This window comes from Falco rusticolus, chromosome 6 (genome assembly GCF_015220075.1).
Source record: "Falco rusticolus isolate bFalRus1 chromosome 6, bFalRus1.pri, whole genome shotgun sequence".
Taxonomy (NCBI): domain Eukaryota; kingdom Metazoa; phylum Chordata; class Aves; order Falconiformes; family Falconidae; genus Falco; species Falco rusticolus.
The window spans coordinates 83,688,054-83,711,721 of NC_051192.1; the positions used below are offsets into that span (position 1 = coordinate 83,688,054).

The 23,668-nt window shown below is 35.6% G+C and overlaps 1 protein-coding gene across 14 annotated transcripts in view; it reads left to right on the forward strand.

Annotated features, from left to right (window-relative positions):
- The window catches only part of DOP1A (DOP1 leucine zipper like protein A), a 68,088-nt gene that overhangs the window by 11,762 nt on the left and 32,658 nt on the right, over window positions 1-23,668 (forward strand). For 7 of the 14 annotated variants that reach the window (XR_005104876.1, XM_037391668.1, XM_037391675.1 and 4 more), the window contains 14 exons: window positions 213-403; window positions 1,698-1,879; window positions 4,063-4,233; window positions 5,849-6,038; window positions 6,599-6,697; window positions 7,852-7,951; window positions 10,675-10,784; window positions 12,930-13,038; window positions 14,657-14,777; window positions 15,515-15,634; window positions 18,298-18,412; window positions 18,855-18,884; window positions 19,271-19,504; window positions 22,601-23,225. Coding sequence is in view for 13 of the 14 variants with exons in the window: in XM_037391668.1 (XP_037247565.1) it covers window positions 266-403; window positions 1,698-1,879; window positions 4,063-4,233; window positions 5,849-6,038; window positions 6,599-6,697; window positions 7,852-7,951; window positions 10,675-10,784; window positions 12,930-13,038; window positions 14,657-14,777; window positions 15,515-15,634; window positions 18,298-18,412; window positions 18,855-18,884; window positions 19,271-19,504; window positions 22,601-23,225 (2,344 nt within the window). In the remaining variant the exon portion in view is untranslated. Of the gene's footprint in view, window positions 1-212; window positions 404-1,697; window positions 1,880-4,062; window positions 4,234-5,848; window positions 6,039-6,598; window positions 6,698-7,851; window positions 7,952-10,674; window positions 10,785-10,837; window positions 11,744-12,219; window positions 12,593-12,929; window positions 13,039-14,656; window positions 14,778-15,514; window positions 15,635-18,297; window positions 18,413-18,854; window positions 18,885-19,270; window positions 19,505-22,600; window positions 23,226-23,668 lie in introns of those variants that run through there. The other 7 variants (XM_037391680.1, XM_037391673.1, XM_037391681.1 and 4 more) reach the window with 5 other exon arrangements.

Genomic DNA, 23,668 nt, shown 5'->3' on the forward strand with positions numbered 1-23,668 from the left:
CAGAACTAGATTGCAAATATACTCTTTTAGACATGTGTTAAATATTTGTGTGCAATATGTTAGCTTTTGTTTAGAAATTGCTGTAAACTAATTTCAGTTTGATATTTTGTAATGCCTTTGAGGAAAATGTAGTGCTCCTTATAGAAAAGTATTTTAAGAATCTGTATCTGGAAACAATGGTTTCAGGGGGTTTTATTTTTTATTTTGAACAGGTAATGCCTGTACATGAATTGCAAGCTACTCTCTAGTGGGACACCGTGGGAGGATGAACACGGAGGAGCTGGAGCTACTGACTGATTCCAAGTACAGAAACTATGTAGCAGCTGTTGACAAAGCACTGAAGAACTTTGAATATTCCAGTGAATGGGCAGATTTAATATCGGCACTTGGAAAGCTGAACAAGGTATGCCTGGCAGGTCTCTTAAGATTCAGGACCTGGCAAAGGGTATTGGTGTAAAAATGCAGAAGTGCAAGGTTCTAGCGGTCTAATATTCTTGCAAATATTCTAGCAGTCTGAGCCAAATATTGCCTGTATGCAAGGAGCAAACAAATCAAACAAATGCTTTTCTAAGACTTACAGTTGAACCCTTTATAATTGTAAGTAAAAGGAAAAGTTATTTACATTTCTAGGGGAAATAAATGCAACGTCTTTTTCATTACAAACATTTAATTCTAAAGTCATTCAGTGTTACTGAAGTAGTGTGAAAAATAGCTGGTATAAATATCATATTTATATTCATAATATCACAATATATATCACGTTTATATTCATAAATATTTTTACAAAGCACAAGTTACAAGATGGGGCTGAAATCATTCACTGACCAGAGAATGTTATTGTTCTGATTTGTTTTAACAGTTAATAAGCTGAATGTGTAATATCATCATGATCTTTAATAGCAGTTTACAAATGAATACCGATCCTGATATCCATAAAAAAAATCATGTTCTAATCAGTCCTGTATATTTCTAGGGATCTCCATCGAGTTCCCTTTACACACACACTCCCCAATATGAAGTTTTGCAGAATTTAGCATAGAAAGTCACGGATCTGATGCATTTAAATTCTACCCTTTAAACGAGGAAAATCAAGAATGACGGTAAAGTGGGCAATGCCAGTGGCATAATTTCTTTGTGTAAACTCCCATTTGTTTCAGGTTCACTGATTGTGGTAATACTTGCTGCATGTGTGTACATAGTGAAGGCTATGGTACTGGGAAAGAAAAATCTGAAGATGTAAATGCAATTCTGTGTCCAGTTCTGAAGTGATTATATAGTTTCAGGCAGTGGTAAAGTTTTGTATGTTGTCTGCTCCATAACAGTTTCTTAAAGTTATCCCAGACTCGCCACCCACAGTTTAATAGTCCTCTTTGGGATGCTGGCAGTTGATTTTAACAGAGATAGTAATTTTTATCCTTAACAGGATGAGTAAAATGAAATGGACAAGCTGTAAGTAAGGAGATGATTGCAAGTGAAGTTTTGAATGCCTTCGCAATTCCATCTATAGCGAGTGTACAAGTGAAAGGCATTGCAAAGAAAAAGCTCCACAGTACCTCTTAAAAACTGAGGGTTTTTCTTGTGTTGTAACCTAGGTCTGTGTTGTGACTTACTGACCATGTTAAAGATCTCATGTATAAAACGTGCATTTGATGTTTAACTTGTGTTGTGCTGTTTTTCTTAACACGTTGATTTATCAGGTACTACAGAACAATGCAAAATACCAGGTGGTACCGAAAAAACTTACTATAGGCAAGCGCTTAGCACAATGTCTTCATCCAGCTTTGCCAGGAGGAGTTCATCGAAAGGCACTTGAAACATACGAGATCATTTTCAAAATCATTGGACCCAAGCGTTTGGCCAAAGATCTTTTCCTCTACAGGTACAGTGGTTTAAACAACACCATTCCAAATGCATAGTTGAGATGCTTTTGGTTTCCTACATTTTATATTAATAATATTGCTTTATTATATAGTAAGAAACAGTCTGTTTCTTCCCTCTTGTTACCGACGATTGTGTAGTACTCTTCTCCCAGATATTGTATATCAGAAGATAAACAGATCACCTGAACTTTTGTTAGAAACCAACTTTAGTGCTAGAAAACCTGGAATTTATTCTTTATTCATTGAAATTAACAAAACTTTGTGTATGTATGTTCAGTAATTGAAGTGTTAATGGTTATTTCAATGTATTCGCATTATATTTTTCTACTTTTTAAGTAGATTGGAAAAGAATTTGAGTGTATTTTATTGCAAGAAGCTTTCTTTTCCAAGCTATCAAATCAACAGAACAGAAAGATTGTCTTTTTTATTAGAATGGGGGGCAAGTACAAAATTTTTCTCGCTGTCAGTCTCTAGAACTAGTGACAATGAAAAGGAAGGATAGCCTTGAAAAGTGTAGTGAAAATAAAATGATTCCTAAACTTCCAATAGGTTTTTGGTTGGGTGGGCAAGACATTAAGCTATTTATTATATAATGCATAGAGGGATGTGTGCATATCTGTATACATGCAGTCACACATGGTTCTTTATCCTTGGAGATTAAAATTTTGTCAGTTTGAGAAATAGTGGAATAGAATTCTGTTTAGGAAGCAAAGGTGTGTATTAATGATTGGAAATAAATTGTATGCCTTAACATCAGGTATTCTATCTTGCATTGTCAAGATGTTTATTTATAGTTGCATTTGGTGAGAGAGGGAAGTGTTTCAGTTCTGTTTTCACATGTTTTTAAAGATACTGTGAACTCATAGCTTGTGTTCTGGACTTGTTCAGTGATTCAGTAGTTGCAATATCTTGTTAACACTAAGTTCTAGGGTAGTGGAAAATGCTACCTTGTGTAATGTAACTATAAACCATTGTTGTGGATGCTTGGAAAAGACTGACATTCACAGTAAGGCATTATCAAAGTTTCCAGTATTTTACATGAAAGCAGAATGACAGTGTCTGAACATCAAATCTTAAAGGATGAGTAACAGCCTTACAAAGAAAGACTGTGGAGTAGTGTGCTGGTTACTGAACAAAAAGACATTTTCTGCAGAAAAAAAGAAACCAATTGACAATGGCAAAACAGTAGTTGTTCTAGATAGATAAAGGCAAATACAGTTTTTGCAAACACTTTGGTACTTTGGGAGGATTTTTTCCCCCCTCTCTAACATGGACAACATTGTATCCACAAAGATTTCTTTTTTGTTGTTGTTGTTGTAATTTGTAGCTGTATATTTTAAGGCCTTTGTCTCAAACTTACCTTTTTTACTGTTCTTTCATTTTCTTCTTCATGTGTTGAGGCTCTTCTGACCTGAGTCATCAGTGATTTTGAAACTTGCAGTTGTGTCCACATACCTTTGATTTTTGGTGCTATTTGTAATGATTTATGATATATATTAGCAATAGCAAAAATGTTTTTAGTGTGTAGGCAACTTAACTGGTCACATTTCTAACTTTCATGAGCTTAAGTTCATAGTAAACTTGAAAGATTCTTCCAATATTTTTAATCCTGTAAATGCTAAATCATGAACAGTGAATTTATTTTTAGTTTGAGAATCTGTTTTCAGACTGAATTTCTGAAGTAAATATATACTTTATTGCTACCTAACAGTGTAAATGCCTTAAAAGTTATCTTTAGGTTACTTGCTAAACTAAAACATTATTTTTCTTTTTTACTGGAAAGTATTTCTTTAACTGTCCTCAAATGTTCTCATCCATTCTTATTTTTTCTCAGTAAGTGCAAAGACAATGTATTGTTAAACACATTTTCCATTTTTATGTAGTTCAGCATGGGCAACATTAACATTTTGTCTTGCAGAGGTGCTTCTGGTTTATCATATTTGTTTTATTGGTGAAAGTCATCTCTGGGCCTTCAGTGCTTGCTGTCACAATACTAATAAAGTTCGTAATATTAACCTTGGCATGCCAACCTGCCAGTCTGAGAGGCAGTCATATTGTGTAGTGGTCTATGACTCTGCAAAATTCTAAGATAAAAACCTGATACTTATAACTACATTGGACATGCCTGTAGTTATCTCACATGAGAAGCTTCCTAAAAAAACATAAATTTTATTTTTCACAGTTCTGGATTATTTCCACTCCTTGCCAATGCTGCTATGTCTGTCAAGCCAACATTGTTGAGTCTGTATGAGATTTATTATCTCCCTTTGGGGAAAACTTTGAAACCAGGACTGCAAGGACTGTTAACTGGGATTCTGCCTGGGTTAGAAGAGGGGTCAGAGTATTATGAAAGGTAAGGATAGATATGTTAATGAGGTGATATGCTTGATTTGTGCTTTTTTTCCTGTGACTTTTCGTTAAATGCTTATAAGTAGATATTTTATTTGTTTTGATAGGTGGTATTCAATTTCATCCAGTCGTATTAATTGAAATGGAAAAGTATGGTAGAAGATTAATTTAACCGTTAGTTGTTCCTGTTATTGGAACGTAATTGACTTGAAGTAGCCTTAGTGTTATATGTTGGTCTCTGCTCCAAGTAACAAGTGATATGACAGGAGGAAATGGCCTCAAGTTGTGCCAGGGGAGGCTTATATTGGATATTAGGAAAAATGTTTTCACCAAAAGTTGTCAAGCATTGGAACAGGCTGCCCTTGGAAGTGGTGGAGTCACCATCCCTGGAGGTATTTAAAAGATGAGTAGGTGGGGCACTTAGGGACGTGGTTGAGTGGTGGACTTGGCATTGCTAGGTTAACGGTTGGACCCAGGAATTAAAGATCTTTTCCAACCTAAATGATTCTATGATTCTTGTTATGGATTGAGATATGTAACATCTTAGGAACATGCTGCTTGTTTCTTTTCTGTGGGTTTCCTCTAAGGCAGTACTGCTATATTACCCTTCTAATAATACATACTGTCTAAAATACATACTGCAACGGAGTTTAATATAACAAACAAAGCTTCCATCATTAAGATTTATTCGTTGTGATATCTAAATTGTCATTAAACCACCTATGTAAGAGACACCAATAATCCACCTATCTTTATAGGTTGTTGTTACTCTGTTTCTAGGAGGGGGTCCTGGGAGGTTGTAGCTTTTTTTTATCCAGCAAGACTAAACCCCACTTGAGTTATATTGCCTGTGGTGTATGGGGTGCTGAGGTAGAATCTTAACATATTAAAGGATGAAGTTACACTTCAAGGCTTTGAGTTCTTGGAATTATTTATGTACTTACATATTCTTGATATTTCCAGCTTCAGAAGCTAGAATTTTCGTGACTTGTAGGTGAAGAACAATGTAATGCTGTCTTTTTCTATTTCTGCATAGGTAGATACCCACAGTGTAGTTGGCATCACTACAACAGGGAACAAGGGGTAGTCGGCTTGCCTTCGGGGGCCTACCATAGGGTGTAGAGGTGCTGCCGCGTGAGTGGGAAGAAATGAGGACAGGGAAGGGATTGCTTGTGCTCAAAGAATTGTGATATTTTTATGCCTTGTTATTGCCAGAAGTGCAGTGCTCAGTGCAAGGAATGAGAGGACAAAAGCCATTTGCTTGATTCTTTTGTTCAGTAGCTATGCTTTCCTGCTGTCTTTCTGAAACCTCTGCCTGTAGCAAGCATGGCTTTAAGTAGCAGATAAGGAAGTTATTTGGCTCTTTGTACAGAAGGAGCATATAAGGAGAAGCTGTGGGCAGGCAAGAGCATTTTGCAAGCCAGGTTGGCCCACAGGCCCACTGGTTGGATCACTTTGTTCAGGCTGCATTTTAAGGTTCAGTGTATAACGGGGGGCTTCTCTTGGTCTCTCAAAAAAAAATTTTGACCTTCCTGTAACAATGTGTATTTATTAAAATTGTAGGCCGGGGCAAGGGCTGTGATACATGTCTTAATTCAGCTGACTTGATTTTACTGCAGAACAAACACGCTGTTGGAGAAGGTTGCCTCGGCTGTGGATCAGTCGGCGTTCTACAGCGCTCTCTGGGGCAGCCTCCTCACAAGCCCTGCAGTTCGCTTGCCTGGGATCACCTATGTCCTCTCCCATTTGAATAGGAAGCTTTCAATGGAGGATCAACTCTACATAATTGGCAGTGACATTGAATTAATGGTAATGTTTCAGTTGTAATTGCAACAATGAAGACATTGCTGTTACTTATTTATATAATAATATACTTCCAGGGGATTAAAATGTATTCTCTATCTTTGAACAGATAAAAATGCCCGTTTATTTATTATAGCCTCAGTTCAGCTGATGGTTTTGTGCATAAGTATTGCAAAGCTCAGTTAGTTTCAGAACTTCTCTAGGTTTTGTATAAAACTCCATTCATGACACTTTTCAGTTAAAAGTGATTGAATTTTGTTGTATTTTTTTTTTTAAATGAGTTATTTTTGTCTCTTAAACTTAAGATATTAATTGGTAATATAAAAAAAGCAAAAGCTTAATGTTTGTATAGGTCAGGGAATCTTTATTGATTATATGTTTCATCAGTGGTAAAACTTTATTTTCAAATTTTTTCTTGTTTCATTATTCAGAATTCTAAAATAATTTCATTTTTGTACATATCACTATTTATAAGCTGTTCTTATTTTGTGAGTTTTCTTTTATATCTATCTTCTTAAAATAATACAGTAAGTAACTATTTTGGTGGTGGTCTGCTGTTACTTTAGGTGGAAGCAGTAAGCACATCGGTGCAAGACACCAGTGTTTTAGTACAGAGGAGCACGCTGGACCTTATCCTTTTTTGTTTTCCTTTCCACATGAGCCAGGTAGGTTATTAACATAAGAGAGATTCATTGTCAAACTCCTAAATCTACTCCACTTCTTAAGTCAGTAGCAGTATTCAGTCTGTCTTTGTTAATGATTTTCTCCAAGCTTGAAGCAGAGTCATATGTAATAATTTGATAGCTTTGGCTATTCTCATGTTTTGTGATCTCTGCCCTTCTGCTTTTTAACTTGATGTGTTAAAACTTTGAAGTTAACGTTAACTTCTGGATATGCAAACTCAATATAAAGTATGATGTTTAGCTGACACAGAAGCTTTTAATTTGCTCTAATTTCATGAGAAAACAAATAATCTGTTCATGTGCAAGTTTCCAATTCTCAGTGTTCAAAAGCAGCAAAAGTTAATCCCCTTAGCATAACTGATTCAGAACACTAGAGAATTGAAAATGATTATTGGTTTTGGGTGAGTAGTTAGCCCTAGCAGTATGGGGAGACAGACCTTACAACTTCTAGGTATTTTTTTCTGGACTGCATTTATTCTTAGTTTTTAAATGATCTATGATTTTAAATTATCTAAAATATGTTTTTAAATGATCTATGATTAATTTTATCCTGGAGGAAAGTGCAGGTTTTCCGTAATTTCTAACAAATTGAGAATCAGTCCTGTAAGAAATTATGGAAAACCTGCACTTTCCTGTAAAGAATTGTGTTCTTGCTTGTGGAAGTGGTTTGTTCACATATATCGGTTACTATAGGAAAATTTGGAGTGTCTCTTATGTGCTAGAATAGTGAAAATATCAATACAGCATTTATTTTTTTTTAATAATAAGACTTATGGAAACATTAAAGTAGTAGAAGATTGAAAGGTATTTAAAATTCTTAAGTTATTTTTTAAAATTTATTTTTATATACTGGATTTTAGTTGAATTTGCTTCCAAGACTTTTGCCTAATAAAGTGAAATGTAACAAAACTGAGCTGTTAATGGAGACAAGTATTTTTGCTGTTCGTGAAGGGTGCATACTATTACAAAGTGTCTATTCCAAATAGTCATGTTTTTGTTTCCTAAGAACAAAATTATGGTTTTTTGTAGTATTCCAAATTCAGAACATTAATATAACTATGTTTTAGTGCACATTAAGCTTCTAGCATAGCAAAATTACTTTTTATAGATAAATATAATCATGTTTCCAACTTCAGGCAACACGTCCAGACATGATCAGGATTTTGTCAGCAGCCCTTCATGTAGTACTGCGCAGGGATATGTCACTCAACCGAAGGCTTTACGCATGGCTTCTAGGTGGGTTTGTATCTCATTTCATTGTTCACTAGAAGTGGAGGAAGGATCATATGTTCATGAGCAGTATTTTGCTATATGACAGAGAAAGTTTCTTGGAAAAATGAAATCTTTAATTTGTATCATAAGGAAGAAAGACACTATCTCCATGAACAGAAAAGATGAAGAATGTGGTGCCAGAACTCTTTCCTGTTATATAAATTATTGGTACATTTTCATATAGCTGCAATTATGGGCCACATTAAGGGCAAGCATGGTGCACTGAGCCCATGTAAATAGATACTGAAAGGCAACTTCTGTCTACCTAAAAACATAAAATGGAAAAAATGGAGAACAGGCACTATAGAGTGTAAATGACAGTTGGAACGCAACCGTGTAGAAGGGATGAAAATAAAAGAATGCTGAAAAAACATTTATATTGCATTGATGGAGCAGACTTTAAGCTTCATTAGATAGTTGCATGGTTGAATTAACAAATCGCCAATCACTTACGTTCTCCATGCAAGTAGAACATTATTTCAAAACATTGACAAAACCAATCATTGACAGGATGCACACTTTTACTTCTGCCAAATGGCAGAATATCAATACAATACCCATTTAACTTTTTATATGAAACCAGTGTGTAAACAGAAGAGGGTAGCAGAAAATAATAGCTATTTGGAAGACCTAACTATTTAGGGAATCTTTAAAAACCCAGAAATTAACAAATTTTAGAAAACATTTATTCTTATCCAGCATGTTAATTTAAGATAATGAAGCCTGTTGTCATATGAAAATGGTGTGTTACTCTTTAAAACCGCTTTCAGCCCACTTTGAGAGAAGTCAGGATTTCTGACATGGGAGTTCCTAAGATTGTCACAGAAACTGGAGACAATGAAGTGTTTTCTGTACTTGAGGGGAAGTCTGTTTTATGGTCTGCTGTTACCTTTTTTGTTTGACTTCCCAGCTCACCAGCAAGCACATATGTGCTTCTCAGTCTACCCAGAAACCTTGGCAGCAGCTCTTGCATTTTTCCCACCTGATAGTTAAGACATCAGAGGGAGGTAGCCTGTGGGTGATTGGGGAGCGAGGAAATAGTCAAGGGGCATGAGAGAGAAATGAAGTTACAAAGGGAGGGAGGAAGTCAGAAACAGTGTTTTGCATGATGGGATTAGTTTTGTTCCTGTTGAAGTTGCAGGGGTTTAGAAAATAAATATGAAAAAATCCCAGCTTCTTTAGTTAATCATTTCTCAAGACACTGACTTGTGAATTACTTGTCTCTTGAAGAAAGTGAAATGCACTGTCATGTTCCATACCTACATTTTCCAGTTTAAGGAAAAAATAATTTCCAAATCAAACACTGCACTGATGTTTCATCAAAATTTGGTTAATTAGATATATGGTTTTGCTGTCATTGAAAAAGATATTTTATATGTTTAAAATATGTTGCTGTTTTAGTTGTTGAACTTTCTTCTACAGCTATTTCATGAGCATAGTCTCCACTGAAAGATAATATAACTTCAGAAGATAGTTTAACAGTGACTGTTCCTGGTCCGGTTTTGTGAACATCTAGTACCTCCATCTGCTCTATATTTGGACAGATCTTATGGCAATATAGCTTTTTTGCTTGTTTTTCTTTAGACACTGTGCTGGTTTTATACTGTTTTATACTGATACTCTACTCCTAATAGAAAACATTAGGGGAAGGTGGGATCAGTTACGTTGAAAAACTCTGAAGTCTCATGTTCTGTACAATGTTAGTTAATTAGTGTTAACTATTCGTTCCTATTCTTTTATAACTGTGAGTGGTCTATTAACATTCTCAAGGAATAAATATCACATTACATATCTTTAAATCTAGTTTAGCTTAACCATTCTTAACAGTGGTTATTTTAAGTTGCTGCTAAAGGCTATGTATCTTCTCAGGCTTTCCTTCTATTTTTGTCACTTCGGGACAAAAACTGTGGAAACTACTGCTGTGGAACAGGGTGATACCCTGACCGACTTCTTGATTGATTTTATTTTTATTTTTTTATTTATTTATTTTCTTAAGCCTATTTTTTTGTAGAATAAAATATTTACTTGGTAAAACAAAAGGTACAAACTTAGGAAACAAAGATCTGTCTCTGTGTAATTTTGAGTAATAAAACTGATTTTTTGTAATATGACTGATAGTCTAAGTGCCTTAGCATGTCTGTGTTTTGTGATAAATATATACAATACATAATTTTATTAAATTTTAATATAATTGTTCTTAATTACTCTTAAATAAAATTCAATATTTATATTATTATTTAAACAATAGTTATAGTATTAATGTAATATTGTGTGTCTATATAAAAATAAATTTTTATACTAGTAAATATTAATATTAAATATGTTTATATTTAAAATACTGAAGTTTGTGTTCTCATAATAATAATATTGAAATGTTTTTTGTGGGACAGACTATGTGGCTTGTGCAGTGTCTGTGAACGTTTGTTTCTTTTGTACAAGTAGTAATTTTGTTAATAATGTTGCATAAAAGTACAGTTTGTAATTTGCATGCAAACTGCTTGCATGGAATTATCATTTAGTTTCCTGTATTAAACTCTATAAAATCATCTTTCTCTTGCCAACATTACTTGGACTTCATCTTGGTAAGTTGTCAGTGCTAGTGTGTTGATTTCAAGTTTAAAGAAATTGGAAAAATATTCTATTAAGGGACAAATACTTAATTCATCTTGTTGTTTATCTGCTTGAAGGTTTTGATAACAATGGTGCCCCTATAGGGCCCAGAAGTACAAGGCACAGCAATCCTGAGGAGCATGCCACTTACTATTTCAACACCTTCTCTAAGGAGATGTTAGTCCAGGTAGCTGTATGATGTTTTATTGCTGCATGTATCTTCATAAATGGATGCTGATCAACGTTGTATCTTTCTTTTGACTTGCCATTTTGACATGACTGTGTAATTTCTCTGGTTTTGTGGTATTGTGTCCTGCTCATTTAAAACCTTCTCAGTGGAAAAATGAAGAACTGGGATAATGTGTTTCTTTAGGATAACAGTGTGATCAGGACAAATATTAGATTTCTCTCTCTCCTCTTCCACAATGAATGTAGCATACATGGAAGATATTTGATTATAAGCCCAGCACACTGGAGCCTGTTCTTTCACAAAGTGGCACTGGAGAATTTTCTTCTACTTCTGTAGATACGGAAACTTCTCTGTGTTTTGGGAGTTGCAGAAATTTGATCAGATAGTACTCAGAAGGTCTGAGTAAGAAGGGTCTTCCTCCTTTCTAGGCAAGGGGAATGTTTTTTCTGCTGTCCATTGGCAGTCAGGAATAGTTGAGCATAGTGGCAGTCATGCTGTTTGACCCTTAAAAGCCTTGCAAAGTGAGTTGTGAGATCCCCTGGCCTCAAGAACTGTGCTCCTTCTCTCACAGTAATTAAAGTATACAGATGTCTTTCAGGATGCTGTGAGTCTGATCTTGAGGTCAGGAAGACATTTTGTCATTAAGGCAAATTGATAAGGTCATGATTTTTCTGATACTCAGTGAGAATTGTGGGGCTCTATATGAGAATGAGCATGGGGACACCAATGTTAGTAGCTAACACAAGAATATTTAGCTCGTTACAACTTAAAGCTGATATCCAGCACAGAGCTCGCACTTTCAGTTTTATCTGAAGATAATGAGATCTACTGTTCTACTGATGAGGAAGAGACCCCAGAATTCCAGTGCAGCAAGGACCTTGTTGGAACTCTCACCCTTCTCTTGTCACCCTTCTGCCTCCCACAGCAGATTATTCAGAAATTATCCAAGTGTAGCGGTGAGGCCTGAATGAGATAGTTTCGCATGTACCTTCTATACAAAATGCGCTGAGCTTTTATTAATAAATGCCTATAATGTTGCTAGGTTGTGGTGGCCTTCATAAATCTATCCATCTTTCTAGCTTAATCAGTGTCATTAAAGCTTTTCTGTCTGAAAAAATTAACAGTGTAGAGTTGATAGTTAATTTGATTTTTTTGTTTGTTTTTGATTGTTTTGGTAGCAGGCACTACAGCTACAGTAGAATGGAGAATGGCCATTTTTTATAATGGGAATAATTCACATGTGTGTTTATTTTAAAGGTTTTTATGGACATTAAAATCCGTGGCTTGCTTTACATAATACAAATTGAACACGCCTTCAAAAACCATTTGCTGCTTTTGAAAGACTTTAAAAGCATTGCTCCTTTTTGCCTTCTTCCCTAGCAGTCTTTGTGTGTTCCTTTATCCAGTCCACCCTCATCTTATTCACTGATACAGTGTACTGAAAATTCTGACCTTCTAAAGGCACATTCAAGTACAGAAGATTTTCCTTTTAGGATACTGGCTGATAATACTTGGTTTATAGAGGACAGCAAGGTTGAACCTGTTTTCCTGCCTTTTTTAATTTCCCATCTCTCCTTTCTTTGTCCTCCTTCTTTAGAAGCTGTAAAAGAAACAAACTAGTTTTGATTCAGTGAAGCCAGTCACAGAGAGAAAACTAAGCAAAATCTGTGGTGGTTTTGTTGGCTTTTTAAAATTCTGCAGCTCATTCCCTGAACTGCTTCAGTATAGAAACTCAAGTTTCCCCATTTGTTTTGAAGTTGTCATTGCTATCTAGTCAACTTTGACTAAGTTTTCCACCACAATAGGTGAGTATATCCTAGATGGACAGTTTATTATTTATTAAGCCCTTAATAGATGCATGCCTTACCTTCTCAAACAGTTTCTACATCACTTCTCTTTTATTCTTACGGCATTTTGAATTGGTGTCTGTTTATAATATTTTATTTTGACTTTAAGTATATACAAGTTCTTTTCCACAGAAATCTTCTCATAGGTAAAGTTGAGAGAATACTTAAGCATGGAGCTGCAGTGAGATGAAATAGTGGTGTCCACTGCTGAGAATTTCCCCTTTATACACAGCTTTTATTGCATCTTTCTTTCAAAACCTGTTTCTGGTTTCTGATAAGCTTTTGCTCTTTGTAGGCCATGGTTGGAATATTACAAGTTAACGGGCATGGAGAAGAAAGCACATTGATGCAAGACTTAAAGCCTTTTCGAATTCTTATCAGTTTGCTGGATAAGCCTGAATTAGGTAAATTTTGTATTACTTCGTATTACTTCTAGTCTTTTAACTTGTTTTACATGGCTTCGCTTGGCTTTCTCTCTTGCTGGTCAAATTGAAAAAGCTGTATTCATAGTACTGGCAAGTTAGCTAGATTTCTTAGATCTTCCCAGTTGTATGTATGCTTTGTATTTGATTTGATGTATTCATTTAGACTTTCAATACAGGAAATAGTATGTTGAAGTCGGAGAGAACTGACTGCATGTTGGAAGAAATGCAGATTGGATCTTTTCTATTTCTTTAATCAAATAGTGACTCTCACTGTTTTAAATCTCAGCTGTTGCTTTTGCTCTTTCTTCTAATATACACACAGAAATAAAAGATATTAACAAGACAACATTCCCCCACCCAACCACCACACCCCCAAAGAATTTATGCAGAGGAAGCAAGTATTTTTTTGAGTTTCTGGGCGGTTTGCCTGTTTGGGTTTTTTTGTTTGTTTGTTTCAGGGTTTGGGTTTTTTTTGGAGGTGGGTTTTTTTGGTGTTTTAATTTTCCTTTCCCCTGTTTAAAGTGTTTAAATGCACTTTTTAGTAGGTGAGTGCAGAGGACTGTGGGACAAAAATAGATGAGACAAAAGTATTTACAACAATTAAGTGTTGGATATTTTGCCTTTTTTCTTTTGGAATGACAGTTTTGGAGGTGACTGAAAAAATCAAAATAATTTTTGAAGTCTATCCTGAGGTTTGGGGACAGGATAATAAGAGCATAAAAATTCAATAATTAAACAGCACAACTTGGAAGGAAGCGGTTAAGACAACCAAAAAGAAAAAATATCTGACGAACTTGTCATCTTCCTGGTATTTTGTGATTTCTGGGAGTCAGTTTAAATTTTCAGAGGCAATGTGTACATTAAGATTTCATGAAGTAAGCAGAGTTATGAGGATTCTTTGAGCAAACTGAAGGCAGCTCAATAAGGCTAGGAGAAAGCATGAGAAAGTAAAGGATATTTCAAGCAGGATTACTTAGTGAACAACTTTCAAAATAAGTTGTTGATTTTTTTCCTCAAACTTGAGATTTAGCTCAAATCTGAAGAAGCACTATTTCAAAAAGTATCCTGCAGACTGTATCTGGAACTAAAGAAAAGCTGCCTCAAATTAAAAGGAATGAAGATGCTCAAAATATTTTACCTTATATTTGCATTTAAATATTTGAGCTTATTTTTTGTGTGGTAACAGCATGAGCTAGCTTGATCAGGAATCCATGTAAGGACATTTACATGTTGCTAAGCTAATAATCTGTCAGAAAGGGTATGTTGGATTGAACGTGGGCTACACTGATGTGACTGTAGTTTTTGCACTGGGTGTTTTTGTATCCACAATTGTGTCATTGTACACACACTGTATGGGAAAAGAACTCCACTTGTGCTTTGTATACTCCTAGGCATTACAAATGCCCATGTATTTCTGGAATACAAAAGAACCTTCTGAAATTGAGGTAGTTTATGAAATTAAATAGAAAGAATTTCATGGTTTCAGTGACCAAAGCTCTTTTTCAGTTGACCACATAATGATTTGGATAGTTTTCAGATGTGGACTGTTAGCAGTGCTGTAATACATAAAACTGTGATTGCTGGTATTTCTCCCTAGGCCCTGCCATCTTAGAGGATGTACTGATTGAAGTGTTTCGAACATTATATACACAGTGCAAAGCAGAACTGGAGCTTCAGGCAGAACCTTCTTTCAACAAAGATCACACACAGCTAAGCAGGTGAATAAAGAATATACAGTATTTTGTATTAAATAATACATCTTTTTGTTGCTGAAACCATGACTGAAGCCTCTGGGACTGTGACCTGGTTTCTTCCATGGTACAGAATCCATTGACATTAATTGCAATTTCTGTGTTCAGTGCAAAGGTCTGAAAGGCTACAGCTTTTTTTTTTTTTTAGTAAATACTTAGCATACATTTTATTATTCATCCATGACAAAAATACTTGCTTAATACAGCTGGAAATCAGTATGTCAGTGGTTTAGATTAGTTGTGGCTTTCTTTACATCTGTATTACAATAAAAAAAAAAAAAAAGTGGACGGAGCTTTCTTTTAGGGTAAAAATGAAGAGTGCTATAAGGCAGCCAGAGAGGGGGATAGAAAGAGTTTCAAGATTTGAATTGAGTATCTTAAAAGGTGGAGGAAGTTCAAAGCTTGGGGTGGGTGGCAGGGGGGAAGGGAACAGTTGTAGGAATGGTCATGGGGAAAACAAATCTATAAAAAATGTGGTTAGAAGATAAATACTAAAGAAAGGTTAGAGAAGAAACCTAGCAACTGTGAAAAGACACTATGAGGAGCCTACCAATATACTGATCCCTAGAGCAACAACCACTGTGGGGGTGAGGGGAGGAGAATTTGTCAGTGTTAACTGGCAGTGGATAAACTCAGTGATGTGTAGTTACATAACTCAGAAATTAAGTGTAAAAATGTAAAACGTTCTTTTTATTTTCCTTCAGCAAACTGAGAGAAAACAAGAAAACAGCAGAATTGATTAAAACTGCCAATCTTCTCTTTAATTCCTTTGAGCCTTACTATATGTGGGATTACATCGCTCGTTGGTTTGAAGAATGTTGTAGGTAGGTTATAATACTTAATGTCTGTATGTGTGAAATTGAAGTTGGCTTTTGTTTTATAAGCTCTTTTACTTCAAAGAAGTTAGTCTGATGTGGTCGTTTATCTCTAAGTCTTTTTCTTCCCTATCCCTTTTAACTTTGATGTTTTGGCCAATTTCAGTCAGGTGTGATTGGTGGCTTCAGCAATGTGAGTTCTCACAAACTCAGTGTCTGGCTAAAATCAAGAATCAGAATTAGCACCTCCGCTGAAGGGAAGAGTCCAGAGTGATTTCAAAGCTAGTTTGTTTTGTTCTGTCTGGTACAGGATTACTCACTGGGTATCTAGAAAACCCATCAGCTTTACCAAGAGTGTCTTGTAGAATGTGTTATCTTTTGCCATGCTGTTTTAGGGAAGAAAACGTATGGAGACCTGTACATGGCAAGGAGAAAATCTTGTAAAACTTCTGTAGAATTTTTTTTTTCCATTCCTTATGGAATCATTGTCTGTGAGCCAACAGTGTGCTGTCATAAGTAAAGAAAACTGTCTTGAGCGATATTAGGGAGAGCATGGTCAGCAGGTGAGAGGAAGTTACTTTTCCCTTCACTTAGAGTTTCTAAGGTCATGTGTGGAATGTTGTGTCCCGGTTGGGGCATCCTGCCTGAGGAGGAGTTTTGGGAAAAAGGCTCTGGTAGAGGACTATTAATATGGTTGGGGTCATAGGTCATTGAATGGAGGTTGGGGTAGGTGAGTTTGGTTTAGCCTGAAAAAGAGGAGACCTGAATAGCAGCCTATGGCTTCCTGAAGGGCATTTACAAAGTTGGTACAGCCATACTTGTAGTAATGACTGCTGGTAAAACAAGGGACAGCAACACGTCTTGGCTCATGGGTTCAGGTTGGACTTCCAGAAAAGCTTTGCTAGGAACATGGTGTAGCAGTGGAATAAGTTACCCCAGGAAGGCTGTGGAGCTTCCTTGGGAGATTGCCAGGACTCTGCTAGACAAAACTGTGGATGAATATATCTAGTGTTGTTAGCAGTCCTGCTCAACATGGAGGTTGGACTAGATGAAATCCCTTCCAATATGCCTGTGACTTAATTTTTGTGTATTGGACTGAATTGCTAAAGGGAAAAAAAGAGCAACAACCAACAAGCTGCTTTACATATAAGTAGATTCTACTGTAAGTATATGTAAGGATACCAGATTACCTTATTAATATCTGGGGAATGTTTTTTCATTTGGTTTTGGGTTTTTCTTCACATGGCCTGCTGTGTTATTTCAGTTATTGCTTTCTGCTAAAAAAGATACAACATTAAATGAAAGCATAACCACTTGATTTTAAGCCATGAATGTGTAAGGTATCTTTATATCATCTAGTCTGATTGGTAAATCACAGTTATTACTTTTTAACCTATTTAGATATTCCTCTGAATTTGACTTAGGCTTTTTCTTATGATTTTCCCCCACTAAAAATTAAAAATGGAATTTCTTGTATCTAGTGTTTTCTCCTGTCTTAAGTATTGCTCCCTGCTGTTGAGCCTTCTTTCAAAGCTATTTTTGTTAAGGGGCTCTGAGTTGAAGTCAAGTCGTCCTTTGTGAGGTATTACAATTAAACAAATATGTGAGTAATCGATGAAATGGTAGATCTCTCTGGGTAGGGGCACAGAATGTGAAAAGAATTTGTGTTATGACTTACGCAAAGGGACCATTTTGCTTCGTAAAACAGGCTGCCAGTTTTATGAAGAGAGCTATCTGTTGTTGGAGAGATACAGTAACCCAATGGAGGTGTGGGTTAAGTAGAGAGCTACTTTTCAAACGTAGCTTACTAACACAGTGCAATTTAAATGTAATTTTTTAAATCTTTTTGTAATCTTTTGGTAAATACTGTCACTGTTTCAGACTTGGTTTCTGTAATGCTTCTATTTCAAATAAATCCTTTTTTCAGTCCTGCCATGTATGTTCACAACCCCTTCCAAAACAGAGGGAAAGGAGTAGCATAGCTATTGCTGAAAATGTGACACTGCTCTCACCACTACCCCCAGCAGAATAAATGAATTGGAGAAACAAAATACTATTCCTTTTTTCATATCATTTGCTTATAATGTTGTTGGATTGCTACATAATTTCACGAGGGATTTACATTCCATTTTACTTCACTTAGCAATAAAACCCATCAGATTATAAATTCTTGTCAATAGTAAAACAATGCAGTCAACTGAAGTTGAAGTGGACATTTAGAAGAGCTTGTTTTGTTTTCCTCTTGCACAGCTTTAAAGCTTCATGGGCCTTTTATTTCACTTTTGGTTGTCTTTATCTCAAGTGCTATATTTTAGGTTTAGATTTCTTCAAAATTATTGTGCTTCCAGTAACACTATTCCTTAATTCTGTTATTGGTGCCAATGCTCATACCAGCAAATATTGCTGTATGTGGTAGAGTCACAAATGCAATTTTCTGTAGCCTGAATTTCCCTATTTTATGAATGAAGACTGGTTTACAGTGAAAGGCTGGTAGCTGCTTTGTCTGAAAGTCTGCAATGGGGCTAAATGAGCTACTCAAGCAATCTCTCGTTTTACTGTTACTTGTTTATAGGGATTATTGCTGATGTGTACATCTTTGCATTAAGTTACAGAAATATGGTCAATGTAAAGGTGAGGGAAAAGTATCATGAAACCCTATTTGAATTTTGCAGGAGGACATTGCATGCCAGACTTCAAACTGGGCCTGGAGGTGGTAGTGAGCAATCTGAGTTACCCCTGACAAATTTCTGCTTGTTAGTGGATTTTTTGTTGGATATAGTTTCTTTGGTAAGAATTGCTTTATTTGTTGCTAATACTGGGATTCTGTATGTTCATAGTCCACAGAAATACTATATCTGCTTTGTTAATTGTTTTTTCCTGAAAGTATATTGCATTAATTGGAGGACACCTTTAGAAGTTTTGGTTTCATTGTATGATTCTTGATAGACTGACTGGATGTAAACAAAGTGGGTTTTATGATGCTTACACCTGAAAAATTTTGTCCATCCTCTATTTCTTTTCTCTAAAACTACACAGTATTCATTACTAATACAGTCTTTTGTAGTTTGGTATGCTGGCTTAGATATGTAGCTTTCTTTGAAGGCTCTTTTAAATGTCATGATAAGATGTATCATCTTTTACTGTTGGCATTGCTTAATGTAGCAAAGACTGTTCGAACTGTTTTTTCTATACCTGTCTTTCCTCAATTCTTTGCTTTCTCATTTCAAAGCCTACTAGAAGTATGAGAGTGCTGTGTCAGGTATGGCAATCAGCCTGTTTTCTCTTTAGTTCTTAATAACTTGTTTATCTTTCATTCTTAAAATTTTATGTGAAGGTTATTAAAATAATAGTAGTAGTATTCTTTAGCCTTGTTATGTTGTGTAATATGTGTGTTTGTATAATGAACAATTCTGAAAATACATAAATATATTCGTTGTTTACCCAACTGTAAAGTTAATTTTGTAAATTTTTTTTAAGTAAAGCATGCATTTCTTTTTCTTGGATATTAAGATATTAATTTTTCTTTTTCTGTGTTCCATATGATTAGAACACAGTTAAGCAAATTATAGGACCCACTGTTTTAGAAGATAACTTTCAGCGTGGAATTTGGTGCTACAATAATGAGTTTTACTATTACTTTGTTAGGAGACTTACATTGAAATACAGACAGAACACTTGCCTCAGCTGTTGCTCAGGATGATTTCTGCATTGACGAGCCATCTTCATACTTTGCACTTGTCTGAGCTTACTGATTCTCTCAGGCTCTGCTCAAAGATCCTTAGTAAGGTTCAACCTCCATTGCTGTCTGCTGGTACAGATGGTATCTTGCAGCTTCCTAGTGGACACAGCAGCTCCATCAAAGAATGGGAAAATAAAAAGGTAACTGATTATGTTTTGCAGCATCATAGAAAAATACTTTTTGTGTGGAAAGCAAAAGTGGGATTTCTCAGTCTGTGCTGAACACCTACAAGTCTCTGATTAGATTCAGTTTAATGTATAATACATAGAAATTTGGATCATCTTAAGAAATTGTAATTGTACATTTCATTGTGGTAAACAGTCTTGATTCTTAATGTTTTTTATCTTGATTTAATATTATACATTTATAAATCACTTCAGAATCGGGGCGTAAGAATGAATTAATCAGCTAAGGTTTGAAGTTGTAATGCACTTCAGGAGTCTGATCATTTGGAAAAACTGGTCTCAGAAGAATTCTGAGTTTTAGTTGTGTCAGGCATATGTAGTTTCTCCTCTCACCCAATTTATATGCATCAGATTATTACTCATCATTTACTTTACCGTTCCTATAATCATTTAATAAAGAAACTGACCAGCCAGCAGTTCTTTTTTTTCTCTTTTAACACTGTATAGTTTGGCCTATGCAACTATGGCTCTGTAAGGTATGTTAAATTACATACCCCAAAATCCTTGTTCTCCACCTGAAGAAACTAGAGGAACATCATAGAATAATTTAGATTGGAAGTGACAGTTGCAGGTCACTGCTCAAAGCAGGATTCATTTCAAAGTTAGATTCTACTTTAGAGCTAGGTCAGGTCACTCAAGATCATATGCAGCTTGGTTTTGAAGGATGAGGATTCCACAACTTCTCTGTACAGCTTGTTTGTTTGCATTGTGTTATTTAATGAGAATTTTCATTGTTGCAGCTTGTGTTTGTTGCCTCTTGTTCTTTCACTGTAAATTTCTGAGCATGCCTACATCTGTTCAGGTAAATAATGGGAAGTCACAGACAGCAATTAAAGACGCCTTTTCCACCTCTTAGCATTCTTTTTCTTAAGATTGAGCCAGTCCAACTCTGAGTTGTTCCTTCTCTGTGAGGTGCTCCTGTGGTGGCCCTCCACTGGACTTACTCAGTACATCAATATTTTTTTTTTTGTACTAATGAGTGCAAACTTGGATGCCATATTCCGGATGTGGTCTTAAAACTGCTGAGCAGAGGGGACCAATCACTTCCTTTGACTTGCTGGCTATACTTTTGCTAATACTGTCCTGTATGTGGATGGCCTTCTTTACTGGAAGGGTCCACTGCTAGCTCATGTTCACCTTGTCCATTAGGACTCCAGCATCCTTTATGCAGCATCCCATCCTTATTCTTTCTAGAAACCTGCCTGTTTGTTGTTTTGCCTTTTTTTTTTTTTTTATAAAACCTGTTTTGATTGAATGATATTACCCTTTGAACCATCAGTGGCCTTTTTCTTTCAATTGCAACTAATTGGTATGTAGCCATGGCTTCTGTTAAGAGATAGAGTGAAATTAATTAGCATGTTTCTGATCTCTCTTATGTTGTATTTTGTAAGGCTGGGTCACCCTTTGTGTCTTTGCAAGCTTTTTAGCTTTCACTGTCTCCTGTGTAGTATTTACTATCTCAAATTTTCATTTTTATTCTTACTCAGTCTCTGATAAAACAAGTTGTAATTCACCATATATAATGGTGTGTTACGTTATATTTATTCATTAAAAAGTTATTCAGATTTTTTAATGCTCAAATTCTGTATTTATGACAGTGATAGGATGTCAAACAGCAAGACAGCTTCTTGGGCAATGTCTGCCATCGCCAGTAAGATAGCCAGATGAGAAGCATGAGGGCGTATTCTTTAACTGCATTTACTCCCAACTGATTCATGCATTTCGGTTTGTTTCCCTGTTCTCCTCAGGAGACTGTGCCACCAGTTGCCAACAGGACTATAGGGGGTTAGAGCAGCCCAGAAAGCTGCTATGGGTTCTTTTTGAGTAGAAATCATCAATCAGATTTGTGCATATTCTGAACTGATGAGGAATTAAGGCTCAGGATGAGGCATGAAGAGCTGTTGTTGCCGGAGCAACCCTTCTTTATTGTTTCTAGGAGATGATTTTTTTTTTCTTTCTGGTTACAAATCGTTAGTAGCTTTTAAATGCAAGTCTGTTTCTTTTTCTATAATTATAATTTCATATTAGAAAGAAATCCCCAACTTCCAAATCTCAGGATTGGTATATAAAAAGAAACATGCTAGTTAAAGTTTTATCATATATGCATCTGTGAATTGAGATTCCATCCACATTTAATAGACAGTTTAAGTCGAAGAGCATGTCTTTTATTGAGAAATTGAGCTGGCTTTAGTAGTATAAATGTGGAAGTGAGAAAAATGTTTTAGGTTATGAAAGATTTTATTCTTCATTTACAGCTCCACAGATCATTTTTTTTAAGGTGTTTTGACAACTTGTAGTTGTGATGACACTGATCCTGCCTTCCTAATGTGACAAAACTTTAATAGTTGTGGTGGCTCTATCAGTAGTATATCTGAACAGTTACTATGTTAAAATAGTTTAATATCTGATGTGATTATTTACTTGTACAGTGAGAACTTAAAAAGTGTGATTGGAGAAGTGTATACTTTTTCCTGCTCTCTCAAGTCTTCCCATTCTTCTCGGCTTGATGCTTCTGTTTTGTCTCCTTTGCCTGCAGGCATTTACTCCTGTATGACTACAGCAGTTTCTGATTAACAGATAAATATCTTGTCTTTTTGCAGAACATGCTAAAATCTACAGTATTAAAAGAAGCTAAAGTGACCGCAAGCAACATAGTTCAATGTCCTGCTTCCTGCTGGAAGTGGAGAGTTTTCTTTGATGAGTGAATATTTTGATTTATGATGCTGTATAAATTAATAATACCAGTGTCTATGCATTTCAACATTCTTTCATAAAAAATAGACATTATTATGATATGAAGAAAATTTTAAAAGCAATCATATTTAAAGTATTTTACTTGATAAACAATGCTTCCTTTTTTTGTTATAGTTAGCTTTTGTCTGGCAAGGTTTCTGAAACACCAAGCATCGTCTTGCATAAAATGTATTTACATTAATAGATTTAAAACTGGAATAAAATTGTTCCTTTCAAATGGAGAAGCAAATATTTTTTTTTTTCATCAGGACCTAAATAACCCATTTTAAACAACAATTAAATTTTTATCTCAATCAGGTGCCGCCAATTTCACTTGAAAATCCTAATGATGTGTTTGAAGATGGTGAAAATCCTCCAAGCAGTCGATCATCAGAAAGTGGATTCACTGAGTTTGTACAGTACCAGGCAGATACAACTGATGACATTGACAGAGCACTGAATGAAGGTCACGGTGCGCCTGGCATTCCTATTATCGGTAGCACATCCTCAGAGACTGAAACAGGATCAACTGTGGGATCTGAGGAAACCGTTGTACAGCCTCCTTCCATAATGACACAGGGGACGGCAACTCGAAGTGGGAAAACGATCCAAAAGACTGCAATGCAGTGTTGTTTGGAGTATGTCCAACAGTTTTTAACCAGATTTATCAACCTGTATATCATTCAGAGTAATTCCTTGTCCCAGCCCTTAGGGGCAGAGCTTCCAGTAGACACCACTAGAGAGCAAGGACAGACCACAAAATGGGACAGAGAATCACGAGTTGATGCTAAGGTGAAGAAAACAAACAAGAAAAAAACACCGAAAGAATACCTTTCTGCCTTTATTGCTGCTTGTCAGCTGTACCTTGAATGTTCGAGCTTTCCTGTTTACATAGCTGAAGGAAACCGTACTTCGGAATTACATCCTGGGAAGCCTGAAGTTGGTAAGCTGCATTCTTCTTTGTTCTTTGCTGTTAAATATTTTTTTTCTTAATTATATAATATTCATGCTTTTTGTGTGTGTTGCCGTTTGCTATTCCTCTCAGAAATGTAAGTTCCTTTCTGTATCAACTGGTTTGCTTTTTGGAAACTAAACTATTTTCTCGTAGATTTTAAGAACATTGCTGGCATGGGATTTGACAGTAATTCATATTGGGGTGGCAAATATAAATTATGCAAACTGAAGCCTGAGAGTATAATCTAGATTTTAAGATGTTCCTCTTTACTGTATGGATCCACAATTTTATTCTTTGTCATAATAGCCACAGCTGAACATCAAGTATGTTTTCATCTTCATTTTGGCAATTTTAGATTGATGTACTCATTTACCACTTTGTGCAATACATGGAAATTATAAGCTTCTGTCCAATAAAGATCATACCAAATA